The sequence below is a fragment of the Asterias amurensis genome, chromosome 2 (assembly GCF_032118995.1).
Source record: "Asterias amurensis chromosome 2, ASM3211899v1".
Lineage (NCBI taxonomy): Eukaryota > Metazoa > Echinodermata > Asteroidea > Forcipulatida > Asteriidae > Asterias > Asterias amurensis.
This window is the reverse complement of record NC_092649.1, coordinates 28402342-28425343: the sequence shown is the minus strand read 5'-3', so window position 1 is coordinate 28425343 and position 23002 is coordinate 28402342. Positions and strand designations below refer to the sequence as shown.

Sequence of the window (23002 nt, the reverse complement as noted above, 5' to 3'; positions counted from 1 at the left end):
AAATAATGGGCGCCTTTTTCTAAAGCAGACTAATTATGTCTAACAAAGTTAAGTTGTGGATATTAAAGACATGAGATCAGTCTAAGACCTTGTGATCAAATTTACCCCCAAAACACTTGTGGGTACTTTGTGTACCAGCGTAGGCTTGTAAATTGAGTTAACATTGCAGGTTTGACCTCAGCTGATCAAGGTGAAACACTGCATCTTCAAAGCAATCCTTAAAATGCGTGACAGGGCGCATGTCACTTCATTAAAAAACTACAAATTCATGCGCCAACGATTTTTGTTAAAAACACGTATTTAAAGGTTTTTTAAAACAACATAACGCGTGTCAGCTGAAATCCTTTCGGCAATACCCATGAGAATAATTATTTATATTGGTCTTTATTTGATTTAAATGATATTTGTAACTTTATTTATACCTGGACATGTCTGTATGAAGATTGTTTATAGGGAAACATTGGGACAAGGTTGGAAAATCGACCACTATCAGACGTCCGTCCATAATAAAACGGGCAAAATAAAATATCCGGGCAATAACATCGTAGGCAGCAATTCATCTTCAGTAGTTTACTTTGATTCGGAAACAAAAAAACACGAACACTTTTACCCAAGGTTGACGATATTGGCTGAAGTTTTCCCTCTGGTCTCGGATTACTGTATTTATTTAAGAAGAAGACTATGGGCAAATGCATCCGTAGCTATACTTCGATTCGGAAAAAAATGCTCGGCCATGTATGACGACATTGAATAAAGTTGTCCACTGTGCTTGGGCGATTTTAGTGAAGCATTATTTAATTATCCGTGACTATTGTAGGCAACGACGTCAGATGCACGGTGGGGTGACGTGCTTGGCAGACCCCTCCGTGCTGATGAAAAACCAAGTACCACTATCGGGACAATATTTCAGACTAAGACTTCATCGGGACAACACCTTGAAGAGTCAGGGGAAGGTGTGGTTCTGAATTGCGGTGCAGTCAATGAGTCAAGTGAAGATCAGTTTTGAGGAAGACAAGTTTGTGTCGAAATGGACATCCTTATGAACCAAACTACAAGGAATGGCTTAAGTTTTTCAGGAGTTGAGGATTATTCTGCTGTTGAGGTGGAAGAAGACAGGAATGAATGGGGCGACATCGCAAACAGTAACTTAGTCTTGGGGCTCTATGGTGTCATATGCGTGCTTGGAATCACTGGTAACCTTCTTGTTGCCTTTGTACTCCTCCGTGTGCCGTCTTTGAGGTCGAACACCAGTGATTTCATGGTGCACTTATCATTGGCTGACTTCATCGTGTGTGTGATGGTCATCCCGTTCAAGCTGGTTCAGACCACGGGAAAATATCCACCAAACCCGGGGTTCTTTGGCGAGCTCAGATGCCGTCTGTACGCCGGTCAATTTCTGTTCTGGGTCGGCACAGTTGTCTCTGTTTACAGCCTGGTCACGGTTAACTTGGAGCGGTTTGTTGCCATCGTCTACCCACTGAAGTACAAAGTGGTGTTCACCAGACGTGTGAAGTACTACATGATTGCGTCTTGTTGGATCGTTGGCGCGCTTTCTAAGGTGTTTCTCTTCCTGCTCTACGGGGAGGATGAGGTAGTTGGCTGTCACTTCTTGGGGTGGCCGAGCTCTGCGGTCCAGGCGGTGGTGGGATTGGCTAACTTCATGGTCGCTTTGTTCGGTCCATTTGTGTTGATGGTGTTGGTGCAATGGAAGGTGATTTCGACGTTGAAGAGGCAGGTGAAGATGTTGAAAAGTCATGGTAAGGGTGGGCATACAATTATGTTAATTTTTATTGTTCAGTGTCTTTTCCAAAACAGTGGGTCGTATGAATAAAAAGTAGAACTTACTTTTACTTGAAAATTTCAAGTATTTACTACCATCCATATGAATAAAATGAAGTAAAAACTGTTACTTAAAAGTATTTAGTAAAATGCTAAAAGTATCTACTTTTACCAAAAAGTAAATTCTTTTATTTTAGCACTTACCTACTTCCATATGAATAAAACGGAGAATATACTACAAAATGCAAGTAAATACTAGTGATTTTTCAAGGTAGCTCCAGAGCTACCTTGGGCACAGAAGTAAAAGGCTCGTCCGAAGAAATGACAGTGTTTATGAATGTTCCTCACAGGATAAATGTTTTAGTCCAAAGGAAAGACATCACTGAAATACTAAATAGACACATACACAGTGTTTCACAACAGAAACAATACACACAAACTCAAACTGCTTTTAATCAAACTTGTTTATAAATGCTGAGGATAAAATAAAACCGTTTGTAAAAAAAAACCGTTTTGTATTATTACAGTAAGCTTTTTAACAAGATATAAAGAATTTGTTCAACTCATAAATGAATGCCTCGATCATTAAGGCTTATTGTTCATAAAATCAGAAGAAGTAATTTTTTAAACAATTAAATGCATTTCAATAGAATGTTGTTCGTGTTATTATTAAAACTTTTAAGTTTAAGTTAAATAGCTATATGCTCATATCCAGCTCTCATCTTCTCTATACAGCGCTGCCATGCTCCACTCCAAGTTTCAAAAGCTTAAAAAACGTTTTTATTCTGTGTGTCCAGATTAGTCGTCTTCATCAAAATGTTGTCAGAATAAAAACCTCATGGCTGACTTGAAGATTTCTATGTTTCTGTTAAATCAAATGCTGCTTTGGCTGTGTGTGTGAGTGCGTACGTAGACGTGAATGGGAGTTGTAATACAAAAGAAACCTTTTGTTAAGAGCCATTCAGCCATGGTATATCAGAAGTATTTACTTCAAAGCATTAAGTGAATACTTTGCAGTAAAAGAATAGGTTTATTCATACGGAATTTAGAAGATGCTTTTACTAAATGCTTCTTGGAAGTTTATGCTTTTACTTTTTGCTAGTACTTGTCAGTAAATACTACTTTTTATTCATACGACCCAGTATTCTGCTCTTGCAAAATCTGTCTGGTCTGTTACAAATGTTGGATTACCGAGTGCAAGCCCGGCGGTCTTGTGGATTTTCCCCAAAGCCTGTCGCTCGCCAACAAACAAATTAACAAAGAACAGTAAACCTATGGAAATAAACTAATGCCTCCAGTATTTCACTTACAGAAAACTGTATTATCAATCGTACATGTACAGTATACACACATAACAGTACTGGGGTGCATGAAACCCCCATTACGAAAAAATGATAGACGGGCTCTTTTGTTATTGACTAACGCTATACCTCTGTGGTCGGGGCACCATACCAACGAAAAACAGCATGCTGCCATATTAGTCGATGATGTCATCGTCAGCCAATCACCGTGCAGGAAAACCATGCTGTCTAATTGTTGATTTTTTTCGTAATGGAGTTTTGGATTAACGGTGGAAATCGCTGCATCCTGACTGGACTAGGTACGATCCGGTCTCGCTTTTAACATTTTTGGAAAGAATATGAAATAATCTATCCATATATAACTAATTGGGGACTGTTGCTGACATTCATAACGGGAAAATTTGCCATATTTTGTGACTTGTTTTCTTCCTTTTTGAAGCCATTTTTAACGTACACATTTCTCTTTTTAAAATTTGAGTTGCACCGATTTTTGTTCATACAAAACGACAGATATGCTGTTCATTTCAATGTACTTCTACATTATTTCTGTCATTACTTTTCAGATAAGGCCGAAAAAGAATGAATTTAATTTCAGAATCCCTTTACACTAATTACATATTTATATTCAAACCGAGGTCACGCAAGAAAAATCACATCAACTCGTGCAGATAAATCACAAAGGAAACTTATTATATCGAGTGACCTGCGGGTAGACTTTATAGAAGATCGGAATAATGCGTACTTAAATAGAATTTGCGTCAATTAATTGGAAAAGTTTCCGTATGGCGCCACCACTTTTTCATTCGAAATAAAATAATATAGTATCTAATTTACCTGATTGATATATCCCTTTTTGTAAAAATGAGTGAAAAAGTGGTGGCGCCATACGGAAAGTTATCCAATTAATTTACTCACAGGTTTTAAACTGGTTTTGTCGGAGGTGACGAGGCTGCAAGACCGAAAATCAGCATTTTCCCAAGTTCTGCCCACTGGATTCTGTGGCACACACAGTAGTACTGGATACCCGTACCCTCTGGTAAACACGGGGTTTTCTTGGGCAAAAGTTGCCCGGCGTGACTTCGTCTCTTGTCTCGCATCAAAGTGCCTATCCGCAACGCCCTTTCCTCGTCTAATACCGCGACGGTGGAATTCGAAGGAAACAAAACCTCTCCTTTGTTCCCTTAAAATAACACAATGGGTAGCCGAAGGGCTCTGAGGCTCACGGCCCAACCTTACCTAAAAATGTCATCACATCACATTCCAAAGTTCCATGCAACATTGTACCTAACATAAATCACCGATTAATTCACATTGTGACAAATACTTCCAACTGGAATTTACATTACTCCATTTACATTCCAAAGTGACGGGGAACAAAAAAAATCACCTGTAAAATAACATTGTGACATAGGAATACCTCCAAGTACATCAGTGTCGGACTGAAACGCCCAAGCTGGAATTCGAACCAGTGGGGCCGATTTCACTAACGCTTTGCGATCATCGCAAACGCCGAAATCGATCGCTAAATCCAAAATTGATCGCTACTTAGCGATGAATTTTTGATAGCGATTCCACTAAAACTTTGCAATGAGAACACTCACCGCAAAGGTTCAGTAAGCGATGACAATCTTGCTCACTCGTTAGTGGTCGCAAAGTAAAAGTTCATGCAAACTTATGATACATTGCGCCATTCTGTGCTTAGTTAAAGCGTGTACGTCTTGACGTTTAGTAATAAATTGTCCGTGATTTAGAGTAAAATGAGTGGCGCTACATTATTTTAGTCGTGCGGTCTTTTACCTGGGAGACTCAGATTTCCTTTGACAACTATCAGCGACGCAACCGCAGCCGAGAGCTTATATCAGTTAAAAGGAGATACTATCTGGGTTCGATTATTTTAACCATGATCATTTTACTAAAAATGTGTAATGTAATGGCCTAGGCAAATTGACAGTGTGAAGCTTAGTATTGTGAGACAGATATGTCAGAATTTTCATTAACCCCACCGTTACAACACATTTACGAAAATTGTTTATTAAAAGCTAAAATTGTAATAGAGGCCATAGGCCTACAAATGCCTAAACTCTTTGTAAATGAATGCCTAGAATTTAAACATCGTCCACAATAGTTCGTATGCACCAACATGACAACGATTTACATATAAACTACACTTATGCCATTTCATTTCAAGCGACGACCGACGATTTTGTTTGACTACTTTAAGCCTCGTACAAAAACTTTATTTCCCTTTTAACGTCATCGCAATCGCGATGACTTTAGTGTAACGCAGAATTAGCGACATCGCAATTGCGATGGATTTGAGGTTTGCGATCTCATCGCAAGTGTGTTAGCGATGATCGCAAACATGGCGTTAGGGCCACTGTGAAAGACAGGGCAAGCCAACAACCTATGGGGTGTGTTTCTGTGAAGAAAGAGGAACATTGACTAATATTGATCAAGAGAACAAGTTTTTACATAACAACCGTTCAATTAAAATCTCAATAAACCCACTTTCTATTTCTCTATCGTAGGTCAACTTTCTCACAACCCGGCCGATCAGCGTAAGATGTGGCAGCTCCGAGCGTCTCAAACGCTCATCAGGACCCTCTTAATTTTCGTCATCACCTTCGCCGTCTGCTGGGCTCCAGTCCAGAGCATGTTTCTCGGCTACAACTTCGGTGGTCATTTGGACTTCTCGTCTCCTGCCTATCACTTTGGTATTATCCTCGCTGTGTGTAACTCGTGCATCAATCCGATCTGCTACATCTTGACGAACCAACCATTTCGAAAGGGAATCAGAGAGGCCTTTCGTAGGGGGAGCAATATGGCGCGAGTCGAGGACAGTAACACGGTGTCAGTAAGTCTCAGAACTGAGCCAAAGTAATTTCACAAATTATTGGACAGTATTAAACACGGTGTCAGAAAGTCTCAGAACTGAGCCAAATCGCACGGTGTCATTAGACTCAGAACTGACCTAAAGTATAAAGATAAAATATTTTTGGACAGTTGCACAGTGTCAGTAAGTCTCAGAACTGAACTAAAGTAAGTTCAAATAATTATTATTAGACAGTTGCACAGTGTCATTGGTCTCAGAACTGAGCCAAAATAAGTTCAAATATTATTTTAATTCATTTTTCATAACTTTTCACTCTTGACAGACTTTATTTCGTACATTTAGTTTCTCAAGTTGTTATACAGATTTGTGAGTGGCATAAATTGCGTTTAGCTAGGGACTATACGTTCAGTTTCCACCCCAAAAATATTGTTAAAAAGTAATGCTGATTAATTTATGGCTTCGTGGTTTCATGGACGTTTTAAAGGCCGATAATAACTATAAAGTTATTATCAAATCTTCTTTGACGTATGTATAGACTACACTGTAGGCCTATTCATTGGTTATAAGGGCAGGTGTTGATGTGCTTTAAATTACAAAGATTAAAACTCAATTTTGAGGGCAGTTGCCACGTGCCCCTTGGATGGGATGTATAGGCCTACGACTTTTATCTGCCATGTTGCCAATGTTTTGTGGCAGATTTCACAAAGAGATTAGATTGATCTTAACTCTGTGTAATTGCAATTGCTAAGCAAAGTGTGACGTCACAATAAAAATCACTGTTGCAAAACTTTATAGATCAATATTTTAGTTCTTACAAACCTAGCCCTTGCACAACGGAACACTTGCCCAAACGGTGGCAGGTTTATACCACGAGGAAGTTAACATTACACATAAAAATCATATTGCATTGTAGATTGATTCAAGCCTAATACATGAAAAGTAAGGGCACAACTTATAGAGTAGCCTTTGTATTCAAACCAACCGGCAAACAAGATACGAAACAAATGGACTGCAAAATTCGTCACAAAAAAAACACCGTCAGGTGTAGCGTTAATTGGGAATTATGAATAAGTTGAGTATTACGCGTCTTGTAGATATTTATATATATATTTATATTATGTTGGATAAACAGTGGTAGATTGCGTAACTTCTTAGCTTTGACCTTTTTCAGTTTCTTCAAGTTTTCGGACCTACACACAGATCCTCCGCCAACTAATAGTTAACTTTCTTGAAAGAGTGAGACACTGGTCGCTGGAGGGCGCTACTTAAAAAGATAAAAAGTGACAGTTGTTTCTACGTTCAGCATGCAACAAGTTGATTCTAAATTGATTACTTGGCAACGGGACGTCAATGTTCATTAATCATTCATATTTCTAGAGAAATCACACAAAAGGAAGTTTGATAAGACGTGGACATTGATTATCGCCATTAAATCGCTTGATAGAAAGTTATTTGTTTCCGTTGAAGCGTTTCATTCGGTCTCGGGAAGAGACCTTCTCACCGGCAGGAATGGCCGCCGTCAAATAGTGTGAGTTCACCCATGACTCGCGTAGGTGTCGCATGGCCGGTCTTCGTGCAAAGTCCGGGAGCTATATTTTATTAATATTAAACTTATCGTAGAAGTATGGCATCGGCAGTTTCGGCTAAAATTCACAGATGTGGTGGTGGATATGGTGTTGAGGTAGGTAAAGGGGAAAGGGGATATTGGGTCTTTTTATTTTGCTATTTTTTTATAACTAAAATTAATTTTGTTAAATTTTGTTTTTAAATTGGATTTAGTTTAGTTCAATCAAGCTTACATTACAGTTACACAAGTGCTGTTTTTTGTTTTGTTTTTTTTGTGAGTGTGTGACCGGGTTGGTTTGAGAAGTTGGCTGGTGGTTTGGGGTAAAAATCGCCACCATAACATTGCTTATTTTAAGACTGTATAACTGAAGAACAACTTCAACTTCATTGAACTTGACGACAAGATTGATAAAAATGAACAATAGTCTATAGGAAAATTGTTATTTGAAATGCATTTCTCCACTTCAAGCTTTTCATTTTTGGTACTAGCCTGTTCAGATAGTACAGATCTGAAGTTCAGACTTTTTGTTATTATTGTATTTTAAACTTGAGTCCGATCAGATATGTTATGAAAAGACAAGAGAAAGGGAATACCAACATACCGTGTTTGCAAACTCAATCTCTTGTAATCAGAATAAGTTTAGGCCAGAATTATTTATAAAACAAGAAATTTTGCATTTTTAAATACACCCTAAAACATGTACTCCGTCACTATACATCTTGAGTTTGGCTAAATTTAAAATGCCTTACAATTCACAGCAAACAAATCAAGACGAACATCATCTACGCAATCATCCTGCTACATCACCCTCCCAAAGAAACTTTCGCAAATCAAGTTTAAAATCACAAAAGGCTTCAAGAAGAATCCTAGACGGCCCCTCCATGCCAAGTGGTAGGGATCCGCCTTCATCATTCTCCACTGGACACGTAAGATACAACACCCCCGAAGAGAACCTTCCCACCATCCTTATCACAGCTGAAGATCTACACTTGAACTTCCCAACGAACGACATGTCAGCATCTCCGTCACCACCAAAGTCTCCACGACAGGAGGGGGTCGTATCTCCTGCTGCTCGTCCTAAGACGGCCTCATCAGGTCGGGCCTCGTCGGGCCGCTCATCACGGCGCGCTCACAGTGCCAAACAATCCAAGCGGCCTGCTTCCTCCAGGAGCCCTGGACGCTCAAAGGAAAGAGGAGGCCAAGGGGACAGAAAAGGGTCCCGTGAGAGGAGAGGAAAACCAATTCCTGCCTGGTCTGTTACTGAGTTACTCGATGATGACTCTACGACCATGGGTGGTTCAGAGACTCACAGCGAGTATGAGATGTCTTTGTCCTCAGTGCAAACCCCTACAGGTAAACACCAAGCAAACCAATCCTAAGAGACCTACATTCAATTTTCATATAATATCAAAATTATTGATAATCACAATTCCTCAGCAAAGTTTTTGTGGCAGTCAGAACATTCATGAGTCGGTTCTGAACTAAACAATATAAAAGTTAAAACAATTTTGTTAGTCGGTTGTTATTATATTTGTTGGCAATAAAACCAAGCATGCCTCATAAGTGAGCTTAAAATCACTGTGGTTTGCAAGCCTGAGGAAGTTCAGGTAAACAAGAATGCTTGCTTAAATGTGAACCAGAAACACAGAGACCCAATCGGCTCTGATCGGCTCTTTTCAGAGCCAACACTCACCCTAAGAGATTTAAGCATTGTTGTCCAAAATAAGTGTTCTAAGTGCTTTTACTTGCACTACCAGTCCTAGATGTGGGACCTACGACTTATGTCACATACATGCCATACAAAGGACAAAGCAATTATTGTATCAGAGTTTCTTGCTCTTAAAAGCACACAAGTTCCATAGTAGGGACCTGAACCCTCACTCGAATCTTGTATCCAACGCAGTACTTGAAATGTTAACTTACTATTTTACAAAATGTTAATAATATCTTTGACCCGATGAAAACTTAATTTATTGTAATCTATTCAGATGAGCAGATTGTGGAGGACTTGGAAGACTCATTCTCAGAGTCGGACAGTCTCCGTTCTGACGATCCAATCAGACGTCTTATTGAGGGACCACCTGTTGATGAAGCTGAGTATGACACAGATCTCGAGGAAGAATTTGCTCCAGGTAAATAGTAATGATAATAATAGTGGCTTCTATTGTACAAATCCATCACTCAGTGATGCATAAGGCGCTATAACATACAGTATTTTCCGGATGTGGGACTACATTTGAATAATGTAATGGTTTACAAGGTTCTGTAGTCCAATATGCTGCCAATGAACAGCAGGGCAAACCCCTTCTCTCTTCTCTTAGATTGTGAGCATGGTTACACCACAGCTCTTTTTACAGCCAACACAACTTACAACACATGTAAGGGAGGGAAAACCCACACCGTCAGGTAGGGACTGAACAAAACACCAATCCACATGCAAAGCTGCGATCTGAGGTGGGATTCAAGCTGGGTGGGACAGAGGTGAAAGGCAGAGACAGACACCACTGAGCCAATCTGACTGCCAAAATAAACCATCTATGATACAAAATATTATTAAAGATGGAGGGGATAATTCAAGTATGCTAAAAAAATAGTATGAGGCTGTCATTTAACACAACCATAGACTCAAGGAAGTACAAAATGACCACCTCTTAGCTGACATGAATGTTCATCATTTCTGTATAACAGGGGATCAAGGGTCAAAATTTGCATAAGTTTCTCCTTTCAAAATCACTTTCTCTTTGTGGACTCAGGAAAATACAATAATCAGCTCTTAGCTGTCATGAATATTCATCATTTCTATATAATGATGAGTCAAAGGTCAACACCAAGTTATCACTGAACACTTTCTCTTTGTGGACATAATTTGCACCTGCACTTTGTAACTGATGTAAAAACTCAATATCCTGTGAACTTGGCCAGCCATTGTAAAATTAAATGATGTTTCATCAAATTATAAATGTTTTTTCCCCAATCTTTTGATTTGTGCATAATTGACTTAATAACTGGTATGGTGTTATTAGTATGATTGGTGTTCAAACAAAAAAATAATTCACTCTTTTGAATGGCAGATTCACCTGCTTGTACTTTACTGTCAGAATACCAACCGGGACTAGTTATTAAAATAAATACTTTTATTTTTAATTGATCACAATCAAAGAAAAGCTTTTGTTGATGCAAACATTTTTCCAAAAATTATCAGAAAGGAATATCTCTGCGTGGTGTGAGGACGTTTAGTTTAAACGGTCTCTCATTATGGCATCAGAGCAGGAAAACTTTGACTTGCCAAGTTTTTTGGAGAAATACTTCACAACTTTCAGCTACTATGGTAGGACATAACAATCTGCCTTTGATTATTTGACATCTAATGTTCCCTGAAAATCACCCATATTCTAATATTGTTATTGGCATTAGCACTTGTACTATACAATGGATTGCTCGGACATTTTGTCCTCAATTTTGTAGAGTGAAGATCAGAGAAGTTTGGATGAAATCATCAAACATATGGAGGACACATTTTTAAGTATTAAGTATGTATGAACCCAAAAAATGCTTGATTTATCGATTGATTTTTCTATTTATCAGACAAAGAAATGACCTATGATTCTGCTGGAAAGAATATTTACTTGATGGAGTGTAAACAAGAAGGTAAACATAATCAACTGTTTAATTTGTTTTGTATATAATTGCATGTGGGTAAAAGAAAACAAATTTGGTTTTAACCGTAACTGACAATTACAAGTACTGACAGAGAGCTTTTCAAGTCTTGTGGTAAAAACAACACACAGGCTGCTCAATTGGAGTTCAATTGACGTTCTAGAGCAGATTGGCCATTTTCATTGATGGTTTTTGGTTGCTGTTCGCTTTCTTTTGAGGTGATGGTTTATGTTCCTCTTTGTTTATCATTTAATTTAATATTATTTTCATTAGTTCTTCTAGGTAAGTTTATTAATCTGATTTTTAGTCATCAAATGTTGAATCAGAGAATTAAAAATAACTTACAATCGTTCCGGAACTAGTTGTTTTTTATAACAGAATAAGATATTTAATTCCCTCCTATTATACATGGTTTTCTTCTGTTGGTTGGTGAAATAAAATATATTATCGAATGAAAAACAACTGAACTAATTTTGTTATCTTTGATGTTTCTAGGCGTAGAGCCGGCTTGTTATGTAGTGAGAAACCTCCATGAGACGACGTTTAGAATGAGACATCGTTACCTGAGCATGCGGACACTCATTCCACTCGCAAAGGCCTTTAGGGTATGTATGTTAATTAAATTATAATTGGAGCGGAGAGTGTTGCGATGCTTGCTGCTAATCTTTAGGATTGGAAGCCTCTAGCTACCAGGCTAGCTCAGTGGTCTAGTGAGTAAGACATCTGCTGTTTAGAATGGCAAAAGCCATAGGTTCGAATCCCACCAAAATAATATGCCTACGTGGATTTTTTTCCACTGGACTCAACAAAGGTCTGTTTATAGACATCAGTTTAGGCTAAAACACAAATTAGGCAAAGTTTGTCAATTTCGAAATAGTTTTTATAAGAAAGGGAGAAGGGGTTGAGTTTGGTTGTTTGATTTTCAATTTCTTCTCAACCATTTTTATATGTTGATGGAATGATGTGAATGATTAGCAACCCTGGTGGTGGCTGGTGCTGCATACTTCTAAGGAGTTGATATTGTTTGAGGAGGGCTTTAGGCTCTGATATGAGATGGGGATACTTGGTTCAAAGGCACAATGCCAATTGTAAAGCTACACTCATATTTGTTGAGACAAAATCATTGAGCTTTTATTTAGAAATGTATGATATTAGGTGGGGAGTCCTTCTCCAACTGGTTATATGACTATACATAAGTTAATGTATGGGAGTGCAGCATTTATGTAGTTAAAGGAACATGTTGCCTTGGATCGGTCGAGTTAGTCTTTGAAAAGCGTTTGTAACCGTCTGTTATAAAAAGCATGAGTAGAAAGATGTTGCAAAAGTAGAGTACAATGATCCACACAAACATGCCTCGAAATTGTACGATTTTCCTTTTACCTTGTCGTCTAACACGGTCGGCCATTTATGTGGGTCAAATTGTTGACTCCCATAAATGGCCGACCGTGTTAGTTCGCACAGTAAAGGGAAAACCACGCAATTACGAGGCAAATTTGTGTTGATCATTGTATTCTACTTTTAAAACATCTTTCCAACCATATGCATTTTATAAAAACGGTTACAAACGCTTTTTATAGACCAATTCATCCGATCCGAGGCAACGTATTCCTTTAAGAATTTTCTATTGTTCATTTCTTATTTGTCTGTCAGTGTATTTGTTTATGTGTTTGTTTGTTTGTTTGCATGCTTGTAACAGAGCAACACATGCACAGAAACACTTGATCTCCGAGACAACCAAATGGAAGGGGAAGGAGGTGCAATAATCGCTTACATGATGAGAGACAATTGCTACATTACTAAGCTGGTATGTACACCCAGAATTACATTGACGTTTAGGCACACACACAAATTATTTTTATATACGACACGGCAGAGGAAATTCTTTTTGCATTTTATTAGCAGTGATTGTAGATGATCGCTGTAGAGCTTGCGTGATGATCAACCTTGTGTGATCAACGATACACATAAAATGACAGACCAGACAAAATTTGAGCTGAATCTGCTGTCAGGAAAATATAGTAAAGAAATTGCATAATATTCAGCCTGTAAACATATTGTCCTTAATTTTACTTGTAGCAACTGAAATCAGCTGTTGCATTTTAAAGATTTTCAGATGTAGTTTTCGCGAATATTACTTCTTTTCAGAGGGAAATATTTCACAATAAAAGAAATTCTAGTATGAACTTCATAATCAGTAAGTTTCAGACTAAAACTAAAAGTGATATTTTTGTTATCCTTACCAATTGGTAATACCTTTAAGATTGATTGATTGATCAATTAACAAATTCATTATGTTATTGACGTGTTATTATTTTCACCCCCACCAGGATGTTTCCGAGAACCAGATTCGTTCCAAAGGGGCGTCTGGTTTTGGTTCCATGCTTGGAACAAATTACTCTCTCAAGTCACTCTGCCTCAGTGGTAAGAAGCCATTATTTTGTTCATTTACTTAATTTATTTACTTGTTTACTTATCACAACCTTTTTTCCAGAAAAATCACAACAGCACGGAACGTAAAAAACAGAAAAATATGTTTTCCAAAATACTTTTATTTATAAGCAGAAATTGATGAATTAATAGCATCAGGTATAAAGAATATTACACAGTTTTTTAAATGAACTATATCACAAGACAAGATTTACTTTGTGAGCAGAGCTTGGTTTGAACTCTCAGACCCATTTAAAGCGCCTTGACAGGATTTACTTGATGGGCACAATCTGCAGCCAACGATGCAAGAAACAACTGGCAAACCCTTTCTCTTATTGATGTTTAAGTACACCATTGCCCAACACACAGCAGACTACAGGCTTTATGCCTCATCGAGGCAAAAGACAAACCAATTAAGGACACACAGTCAAGGGTGTTGCTCAAGGATACAAGTGCCATGACAGCGACCCAAAACAATACTCTGACAACAGTAGAACTTGAGTCCAGTTACAGAAAAAATCAAATCTTGACATACAAAGTCACAAAAAAAATGTAGAAAGTCATTAAGTGGGATTTATTGCTTTGCATGGAGTGTGGTGGTACAATCAGGTGATGTTTTGGGCGGTTGTAAATCTCTTTTGATCAGTGTTGGTTTTGCGACGCACCGTTGGTTGACAGCTCAACGTTTCAATCAGTATGCTCTGATTGCTTTCAGGTAGAAAATCATATTTCTAATCCGTGGGGAAAGTGTGCATACAGTGTGAGTAACAGTAAAACTACCAAATACCCATAATGTCAATGACGTTCGACTGTTATCATTCAGGTAACTATTTCCTTGTGTATTATTTATTTGTTTGTTTTTGTTTTAAATGCAGCAAATCATCTATCAGACAAAGCTGCATCACTTTTGGCCGAAGGGCTGAAGAACAATTGTACATTGACCCACATTGACCTTAGTCATAATGACATGGGGGAGTTAGCTGGTATTCATCTCGGCTCAGCACTGGTGAGTAACTGTGTACCAATAAATAGAGTCCTCATGTGAGTGGCGACCGTGCTCAAAAAACGAGTCTGTAACCTCCTGTTTTACCGTATAAAATTACTATTGAGTTTGATACCTTTCCAGTGCAAGTTTGGTAACAATTTAAAACAACCAATGACCAAATATTTCAAATATTATATATTTCGATATTATATTATTTCAAATAACGGTCCGGTCCCAGAACTTCACCAATGGAGGCCATGGTCTTCATTGCCCCTGGTCTTGGCATTGATGCTCTTCAAAAGTTTCCCATTGACTTTAATATTTTCTAATGCCCTTTGCAAAATAAAAACGGTCTTGCCCTTTTAGCTTGTTCAGAGATGAAATTCCAGGGGTCTGTACAATTTTGTACAGAGAATACTTAAGGTCATTTAATTTATTCTGGTTGTGAAGCCAAGAACTCTCAGAAAAGCAAACTTAATCACTGTACTAGCCAATAACCCTATGGACAAAGGACATAGAAGGAAGTTTCAGTTTTAGATGTGGGAGGAAAACCCCCAGACAATTATTCCAGGGAAAACCCCCAAAAGTAAGTTGGGGACTGAAAACCCAATCCACTGAGTGCCCCAGTATGATTAAAACTGACCACCCGGTCATTCCTGAATTCAATTTGACCTTTTGACTGACACAAACATTCCTCTCCCTAGACCAATTTGTTGTTGACGTCCAATGACAACATGTTTCAAATTTCGCTCTGAAAGAGTATCAAATAAATTAATAATTTACACCATGTTAGCATAATATCTAAGTGTAAGTATTTTTTACATTACTTTTCAGAGTCTTTACCAAATGTATACAAACCCTTTTACATATTTCACTAATTCAGAAAAAAAAAGAAATCAGGGAAATATGTTTGCCATAATGTTGGCGGTTTAGTGTGTTGCATCTACTCATAATGAACAGAAGGTAGACTAATGTCTGTGCTACACTTAAACACAGATCTGATGCAACTCTTTGCCGTTGTATTTGAAGAGCTTTTACTGCTGTTTTGATATCAATATTTACATTACACTTGAGTCTGTCAATGGGCCCCCATGTCTGCTAATAGCTACTATTGATAACAGCTGTGTTGTGGGTTTAGCAGTAAAGTCAATAGTGTCTGGAGTTCCATTATGTGATGTAAAAGTTGCCTGCGACTAGAAGCTACGCACTCAGTGAACTGTTCACCAAAAATGTCTTTATTATGAAATTTGTGATTAATTGGTTTTTTTTCAGGTCAACATGGTTTATTGGGTGGATTTATATTCTTAGCACTGCAATTAGGCATGTTGTGACAGTAGGGTGAAATCATGCTGGTATTTTAACCCATTTGCCCAACACTGGTGGCAACCTAATTTCAAAATCTAATTTTTTATTTTTATTTTTTATTGGTATCAGCATGAAGGACACATTCTTCCTCTGTGGAAGGAGGTCCAACTGGTCTGATACTCTACAGACTTTGAAGAGGGTTTCAGCCCCAGGAGTAGGTGGCAACATGCCCCTGGTGGCAGTTGATTTGGGTTGTAGCCCAAATCAGTTAAGTGTATAGCCCTCACCTTGAAGTGGTTGTCTAGCGTTGTGATGATTTCATCATGGAGGTAGAATTCTACCTCTATGGTTACGTACATGTACATGTAGGTCATCTCTCATTAAATAAAGGGGCATATTTCAAAGGGCACCCAGGCAAGACCAGGGGCAGGCAAGCAAATTTCCCTGGAACTTTTAGGCCAGTATCAATCACCCTAAAAGTTTTCAGCCATAACCTATTTTGCTCTAATCTTTGTGTTTGAAAAAAAAAATACGAGCTTAGAAAATAAAAAACAATGCCTGAAGGAAGCTTACTCCAAGCGGTTTTACATGAATATAAAAAAAGTTAATTGCTAATCCGATTAGAAGTACACAGCAAACAAACATTGCCCTGAAATAGAATAATCAATAAAAGTCATTGAAAAGGTTTTACATTTGTGAATACGAAATAGCTGTACCATCACTTACAGTGCTCGTGTCATGACAAAATACAAAGTCCATTTGATGCATTAGTTCAGTGTTTTGAAGCATTTATTTTCATTCCATTTAGTATTCACTTTGGGGGTTTTGGTTGAAATAAGCCTGAAATAAAACATTAAACTTATGGCAGACAAACTAATCTTTTCTCAAAACTTCTGATAAATATTTTAATTGATTTGTTTGAGTAGCGAGTAAACTTATATGAATTTTGTTATATATTTGTTTTCTGTCAGTCTGTATTTTTGCAAGTTGTTTTTGTTTACCGATCTCAGATTGAAAACACCGCATTATTGTACTTGGATCTGAAGTGGAATGGAGTCAGAGGAAAGGGTATTATAGCTCTTGCTAATTCTTTCAAGGTAACTAAAATAGGGAGACTGCTACCATAGAGGTCGTAATGCTCTAGTCAACTTTTCTTTGTTCAGCCCCAAATTATAATGGTTGGCAATGAAAGTATTGCAGGTATGGTGTGCACAAAATTGCTCAGATTGAAAATATAATGTTTCACAGATTTATACAAACAATACATGGTTTAAATATGGTCATGGTGGAAAAATTCCTTGAAATATTTTTGCTTGTAATGCTACAGTTGTTGAGAAATTAGTAAAACAACTAGTTTTGATCTTGCGCGTCCAAAACCTATAGTGACTCCAGTAAATGATTGAGCTTAAACTTTTGCTTTAAAATTGTTTGTTTTTTCTCAAGGTGAACACTTCACTTGAAGTGCTAGATCTGTCTCAGAATGGTGTCTGTCTAGCAGGGTGTACAGCATTACAAACAGCACTAAAGGTCAACACGGGACTCAGGATACTAGACTTGAGGTCAGTAAAAATAAAGTTCCCAACAAAACAAAACTTTAAACTTATGTATATACAATTAAATATTTATGCTTGACGTTCATTATTTATGTTTTTTTCACAACACAGCTATAATCACATCAACACACCTGGAGTTAAGAAACTCGCACTCGGACTCAAGAAGAACACAACCCTGGAAGCTTTACTAGTAAGTAATACCCTTGACCTTTGACCTTGGTAAATAATGTACAAAAACAGCTCCATGACTTGCAAACACTTGCTGTAGTTCTCTCGATTGCGGATTTCTCCAAAGCAGTGCATTATTACATTTTTTAGTTGTGCTTGTGGAACTTGTGCTTATAATTTGGGATTCAAACTGAACAGGCAAGTTTTTTGGATGGTGTTTGCTCTAAAATGTAGAAGTTGTGGGTTCACATCCCACCCGAAGTTGGTCAATATTTGGCATTTATTTTGCACTTTTAAACATACATCAAAGCGTCTAGAAATATTTTTACTATTCCTGTCTATTGTTGGGCCTTTAGCATTTCCAAAACGATCTTAACTCCTTAGGAGTGTGCAGCACCAACGCTAAGTGGTGCACAGGTTGCTAACCATTCACACCCACAATCTTTACCCTAAGCTATTTATTTCTGGGTGAAGAGACGCAATGAAAGCTACTCGTCTTTCCCAAGAACACAAGTGTCTTGCATGAGAACACAAAGTTACAACTGGGATTCGAACCCACTCTCCAATGATCGTACTCGACCATCAGAACTTGATTTCGACACTCTAGACCACTTGACTATTACATAAGGTTCTTGTGGATTCTTTCTACAGGAGATTGGAGTACAGCTTAAAAAAAATTATTGGGAGGTATAGCTTTAAAAAATGTTTTCCCCCAAACCAGTGCTGGGTAACGTCTTAATGAATTCTTGTTTTCCTAAATCGGTAACAATTATCCCGATTTCTCTTCCTCTACTAGCTTGGCGGCAACCCCATGGGGGATGAAGGAGTTCTAGCCCTGATGAAAGCTTGCCCTTTCAGCACCAACCTCAAACTTCTAAGTCTACAGGTAATACGAGCTAATCCATTTATATGACAGACAAGTTCAACTAATAAGACCAAATGAAGATGGTGAAACAGAATCCAAGATTCATTTTTACCCTTGAAAACACTTTGCTTCTATCAATCATAAACACTGTGCAACCGATCTAGGAATCTTATTTACTGTATCAGTTGATCTGAAAATTGAATCAATTGATGTTCCCATAATTTTTTTTTATCGTCTCTTATCCTTTTGTGTAGGAAATCACCCTGACACTCGTCGTCCATCGGAAGATACAAGAAATAATTGAAGCTTGTAATTTATACGTCCTCTCTAGAGATTACAGTGGTCACAGGAGAACAGTGGTAAGCAATCAAAATAAAAGAAACTTGAATGAAAAAAAATTAAGTTGAGGATCTTAACTTATTGTAAACCAGGGGCCGATTTCACTCAGAGCTAAGATTGATCTTTACTGCATCTGATCGTAGTTGCCAAGTAAAGTGTGATGTCACAATACAAATCACTATGGTATTACTGACAATTTGTTTTGCGATGAATTTTGTTGCTTTGTGCAATCGGCCCCAGTTCACTTTAAGTTTTAAAAACTCTTTTTACTTTTTTCAAATTATTTTGACAATAAAACTCAGTTAAGATATCCATAACATATATATATTTTCCAATTGGCATTTACATTTACAAAACTGCAGGCATGTGGCTGTAACTTTGTATAAATCAATAACGAACTATATATAATCATCAGGAAAATGCAAACGCTAAATACTGAAGAGTTCTGACTGACCATGAAAAGTAATCCTGGGTGGATAATTCAGATATCCAAATATCTGGGGATAGCCTTTGCTTTTAGACCAAGCCTCCTCGCTATTGCATTATACTGTAGGTATCATAGGTATCATCAAATTTTGTTTCAGTTTTAAAACTTGTGACGTACATTGTATGTTATTGCAAAGCCTAATTTTCTCTGGTATTTTCCCCACTTTATTTTTTTTAATTTTTTTTTGCAGGCACCAAGTCATCTGGTTGCCATGGTAGATCGGTTCATTCTTGATCATCAAACCAAGATCTTGTATAATTGTTTCAGCATCGATGAGCAGAGTACGTGTTGTTTGTCTTCCAGTGATCTCAGGAAAGTCTTGATCAGATCTGGTCTAGACTTGAGCCTTGTAAGTTGAAGAGTTTGAATAATACATTGTATTCTTTCAATTCTATCCCATTGGTAACTAAGTTGAACTGATGGTAGGGGAAGGAAAGGTGGCTGCGCTCACATTGCTAAATCTTTTTGTGGGAAGGAAAGGTGGCTGCGCTCACATTGCTAAATCTTTTTGTGGGAACTTTTTTCAAATTTTATACAAGAGGGTACAGAGATAACACACAGATCTAGAGACTCAAACTGAAATGTTTTTTTATTGAAAAACGAGCCTATACATCTACATGTAATTACAGCGCAACAAAGACTATAAACTGATAGACCAACATGCTGAAGATTCTACGGGGACATTGACGTGGTAACACAAAGTTAATTGAGAAAAGATCATTAGGCCCTATTTCCTTTGTTTGGATTTGTTCTATTTTTGTGAGTTCTTGTTTAACTAAAGTCTTTAAACAGAAGATGCATGAAAGTGTGCTGGCTGTGTGTAAACTTGTTGCACTTTTTTTATGTGCATTTTTTCGCAGGAACAAATTGATTCTGCTCTTCAACAAGTAGGAGTTTTACAATCAGATAAAATACTCTACAGGTAAGAAGTGTTGAGAGACGGGTAAGAACGCTATCTCCCTATATTGAATTACTAGAATCCTTCATCACTCTTACAAATTCTAACAACACTAGGGCAAGTCAACACCCAAATGAGACAGACATGAGGAACAATGACAATACAAAATGCTGCAGACGAAAGATTTAAATTATTATGGTGATGTGCCTGATCCCATGAGTGGTTTAATATGGTGGTACATGTATGCCTGATCTTATGAGTAGTTCACTTGGATCCTTCCTAACTCTAACAAAATCCAAAACATGGTAAGTCAACACCCAAACTATGGGACTCTGATTATGGTTAGTAACTGATTCCATGTAAGCATGTAAACACCCAAACTATGGAACTCTGATTATGGTTAGTATCGGATTCCAAAGCATCACAGTTACTACACTAGTGGAGTCTTTAGTGTAGCAGAATCAAACAAAGCATGCAAAAAGATTTTAAGGAATAGCAACAGTTAGAATATACAAATGAAGAGAGAGTTTTCATTTCTATTATTTGCTTTTCTTCTTCAGGCCTTTACTTGATGGTCTGTCAGCTCTGAAGAAAAGTCCAAGACCATCATCAGCTGAGGGTACAAGCTAGCAGGACCAGCCACCTTCATCATCTCTTTGGTGAGAGTAGTAAAGCCCATCAAATAAAGCCCAGTTAAAGCCCAGTTTTGGGGCATGTGCACCCGCCCCTTTAAGTACGCCACTGCCCATAGCCGAGTTTCTCTTTCACGACCACTGCTTTTACCCAGGGATGGGATGATGCGTGTGAACATTCCTGAAAATGGCTTAAGGTAATTGGTTCACTTTATTCTAAACCCAGTACCTCCTAAAGTTACAATTGAGGACGTTTACATATTCTGTGCATCACCAGAAATACACAACTACATGCTTTGACAAAAAGTGGACTAATAAATCTGTCCTCCTTCAGTGACTGCTTAACTTCCTTCAAGAAAATATGAAAGCTCAAGGAGATATTGGAAAATCTGATAACCAGAGAAAGAACCTGAGAAATCACATGCCTGTTTAACATCAGCAAAGCATAAGGCATGCTAACTTGCTGGTGGTTATTGTAAGCAAATGAGTGACGCCAACACTTTCTGTCAAATCTTCTATCGTTTATGAAATACACCTATCTTATGCACACTTTTTGTCTATATTACAAATACAAGTCTGCTTAGCCAACTTTTTGGAATTTGGTCCTGGTCATAAAGGATGTATATTTATCAAAGTTTTACAAACTCAAAGTTATAAAAGTTCTTTAAAAGTTTATAATACTATGCAAGCATTCCAGGTTGTCTTCTAGTCTTATTTTCATTGACGCAAGCTAAAAGATTAAAATAGTTACTCTGCAAACTCAAAACATTTATGATTATATGTTTGGTTTGTGGTAACACCATGTGTGTGTCTACTTGCCAGGTAGAGTTTGTTCTTTAGGATTGTGATTATTATGCAAAGAGTTACAGGGTACTATCGGATTTAAGTAATCATTTTTGAACTAATCAAAATACAGCTCTCAATCTTTCCGACGCAAGAATTATATGAAGTTTTAAGAAAACAGTTGTATTTTTATACTTCAGATGCAGTAATTTCTTTAGGAATTCTTCTTTAAATCCATATTGTCTATGCAGACCTCACCATTGAGCGACCCTCTGGTGTTGTGTTCATTGTTTCTCTTGATTAAAAATATCATAAAAACACATTGACCTATAGCCTACTTGGTCAAAAGTGAATTCCTCAGCCTAAAAACTAATTACATTGTTGGTCATAAATATTGTTTTGTTTTGCCATGAAACTTTATCCTTGCATTTCTGAAAGACTATATTTTATTTTTCTTCATTTGTGAAATGTGTTTATTTTGCGTGTGTGTTTTTATTGTATAAATTGATTGCCGTTGTTGTGCCAAGACTGAAACCTTTAAAACATCCATCCATTCTAGATTTTTTTTGTGCAGTTTTATGTTTATTTACACTCTCCAGAAGAAGTTTTATGATTTAATTTTTGTTTAAAGAATTTGTTTTATATTATGCGCTCCACATTCCTGTATCAAATTTGTGTCAAAACTTTCAAAAAAATGTCCATATCCTGCCACCACTTTGTCTTGTTATGAAATAAATTAGTATCTAATTTACTAAATATTTCTCTTGGTAAAAATGAGTGAAAAAAATGCGGCAGGATATGGAAATCATTCTAAGCGTCCCATCATGCCACCTAAAGTCTAAGACAATGTCCAGGTCGCAGCACACCCTTACGCCAAAAGTTATTTATATATTTCTTACTTTTTAAAAAAGTTTGCAGTGATATTGTTGTTTCTTTAATAAATAAAATCACTTCAAGAAGGTGTGTATTAATGTGAATCCTAAATTATGCAATAAATCTAACTTCAATTTTAAAATATTGTGTATAATGTATGTTTGTTTTCCTTAATTAATAGTGGGAAGTATGTTTGACATGGTTTTGGGAATGTTTTGCCTTAGAGAGAGTTATTTAAAAATCTTCTTAAAGTTCCACAACATTACTAGGAAGAAAGCAGCCATGGTGTGGCGAGATTTCATGTACATGCATTTGTTAGAGAGATAATAATGCTGGGCCAAGTGTTTAAAGTTAATTAAAGTCCAAACTTAATGGTGTGATACAACATGGTGAAGGATAAGGGCACCCAATAGGTTCCTGTTTTCTAACACACTCGTACTCTCTTGTACAGAAGTACAACCTCTTATAAAGACACTGGACACTTTTGGTAATTGTCAAAGACCAGTATTCTCACTTGGTGTATCTCAACATATATAATGCATAAAATAAC

At 37.3% G+C, this 23002-nt stretch overlaps 2 protein-coding genes across 2 annotated transcripts; both read left to right on the top strand.

Annotated features, from left to right (window-relative positions):
* Positions 1-1027: 1027 nt before the first annotated feature.
* On the top strand, positions 1028-6534 carry LOC139952744 (neuropeptide Y receptor type 1-like). Its single transcript, XM_071951969.1, has 2 exons — positions 1028-1751; positions 5609-6534. The coding sequence occupies exons 1-2, from the start codon at positions 1028-1030 to the stop codon at positions 5959-5961; spliced, it is 1077 nt and encodes a 358-aa protein (XP_071808070.1). The 3' UTR covers positions 5962-6534.
* A 644-nt stretch (positions 6535-7178) lies between these two features.
* Positions 7179-22594, top strand: LOC139954577 (uncharacterized). Its single transcript, XM_071954441.1, has 16 exons — positions 7179-7594; positions 8239-8833; positions 9469-9612; positions 11066-11128; positions 11633-11742; positions 12834-12941; positions 13465-13558; positions 14440-14570; positions 16865-16951; positions 17298-17413; positions 17519-17597; positions 18372-18461; positions 18695-18799; positions 19457-19615; positions 20127-20188; positions 20725-22594. Exons 1-16 carry the CDS (start codon positions 7538-7540, stop codon positions 20792-20794), a joined length of 2070 nt encoding a protein of 689 aa, XP_071810542.1. The 5' UTR covers positions 7179-7537; the 3' UTR covers positions 20795-22594.
* Positions 22595-23002: the final 408 nt, after the last annotated feature.

What these genes read in the sequence shown, in the direction of transcription:
- LOC139954577 (XM_071954441.1), top strand. Translation starts at nt 7,538, where the DNA reads ATGGCATCGGCAGTTTCGGCTAAAATTCACAGATGTGGTGGTGGATAT. An exon ending in CTCAGTGCAAACCCCTACAG is followed by an intron (nt 8,834 to 9,468) that starts GTAAACACCAAG and finishes TAATCTATTCAG; the next exon opens with ATGAGCAGATTGTGGAGGAC. An exon ending in TTCATCTCGGCTCAGCACTG is followed by an intron (nt 14,571 to 16,864) that starts GTGAGTAACTGT and finishes TACCGATCTCAG; the next exon opens with ATTGAAAACACCGCATTATT.
- LOC139952744 (XM_071951969.1), top strand. Translation starts at nt 1,028, where the DNA reads ATGGACATCCTTATGAACCAAACTACAAGGAATGGCTTAAGTTTTTCA. An exon ending in GCAGGTGAAGATGTTGAAAA is followed by an intron (nt 1,752 to 5,608) that starts GTCATGGTAAGG and finishes TCTCTATCGTAG; the next exon opens with GTCAACTTTCTCACAACCCG.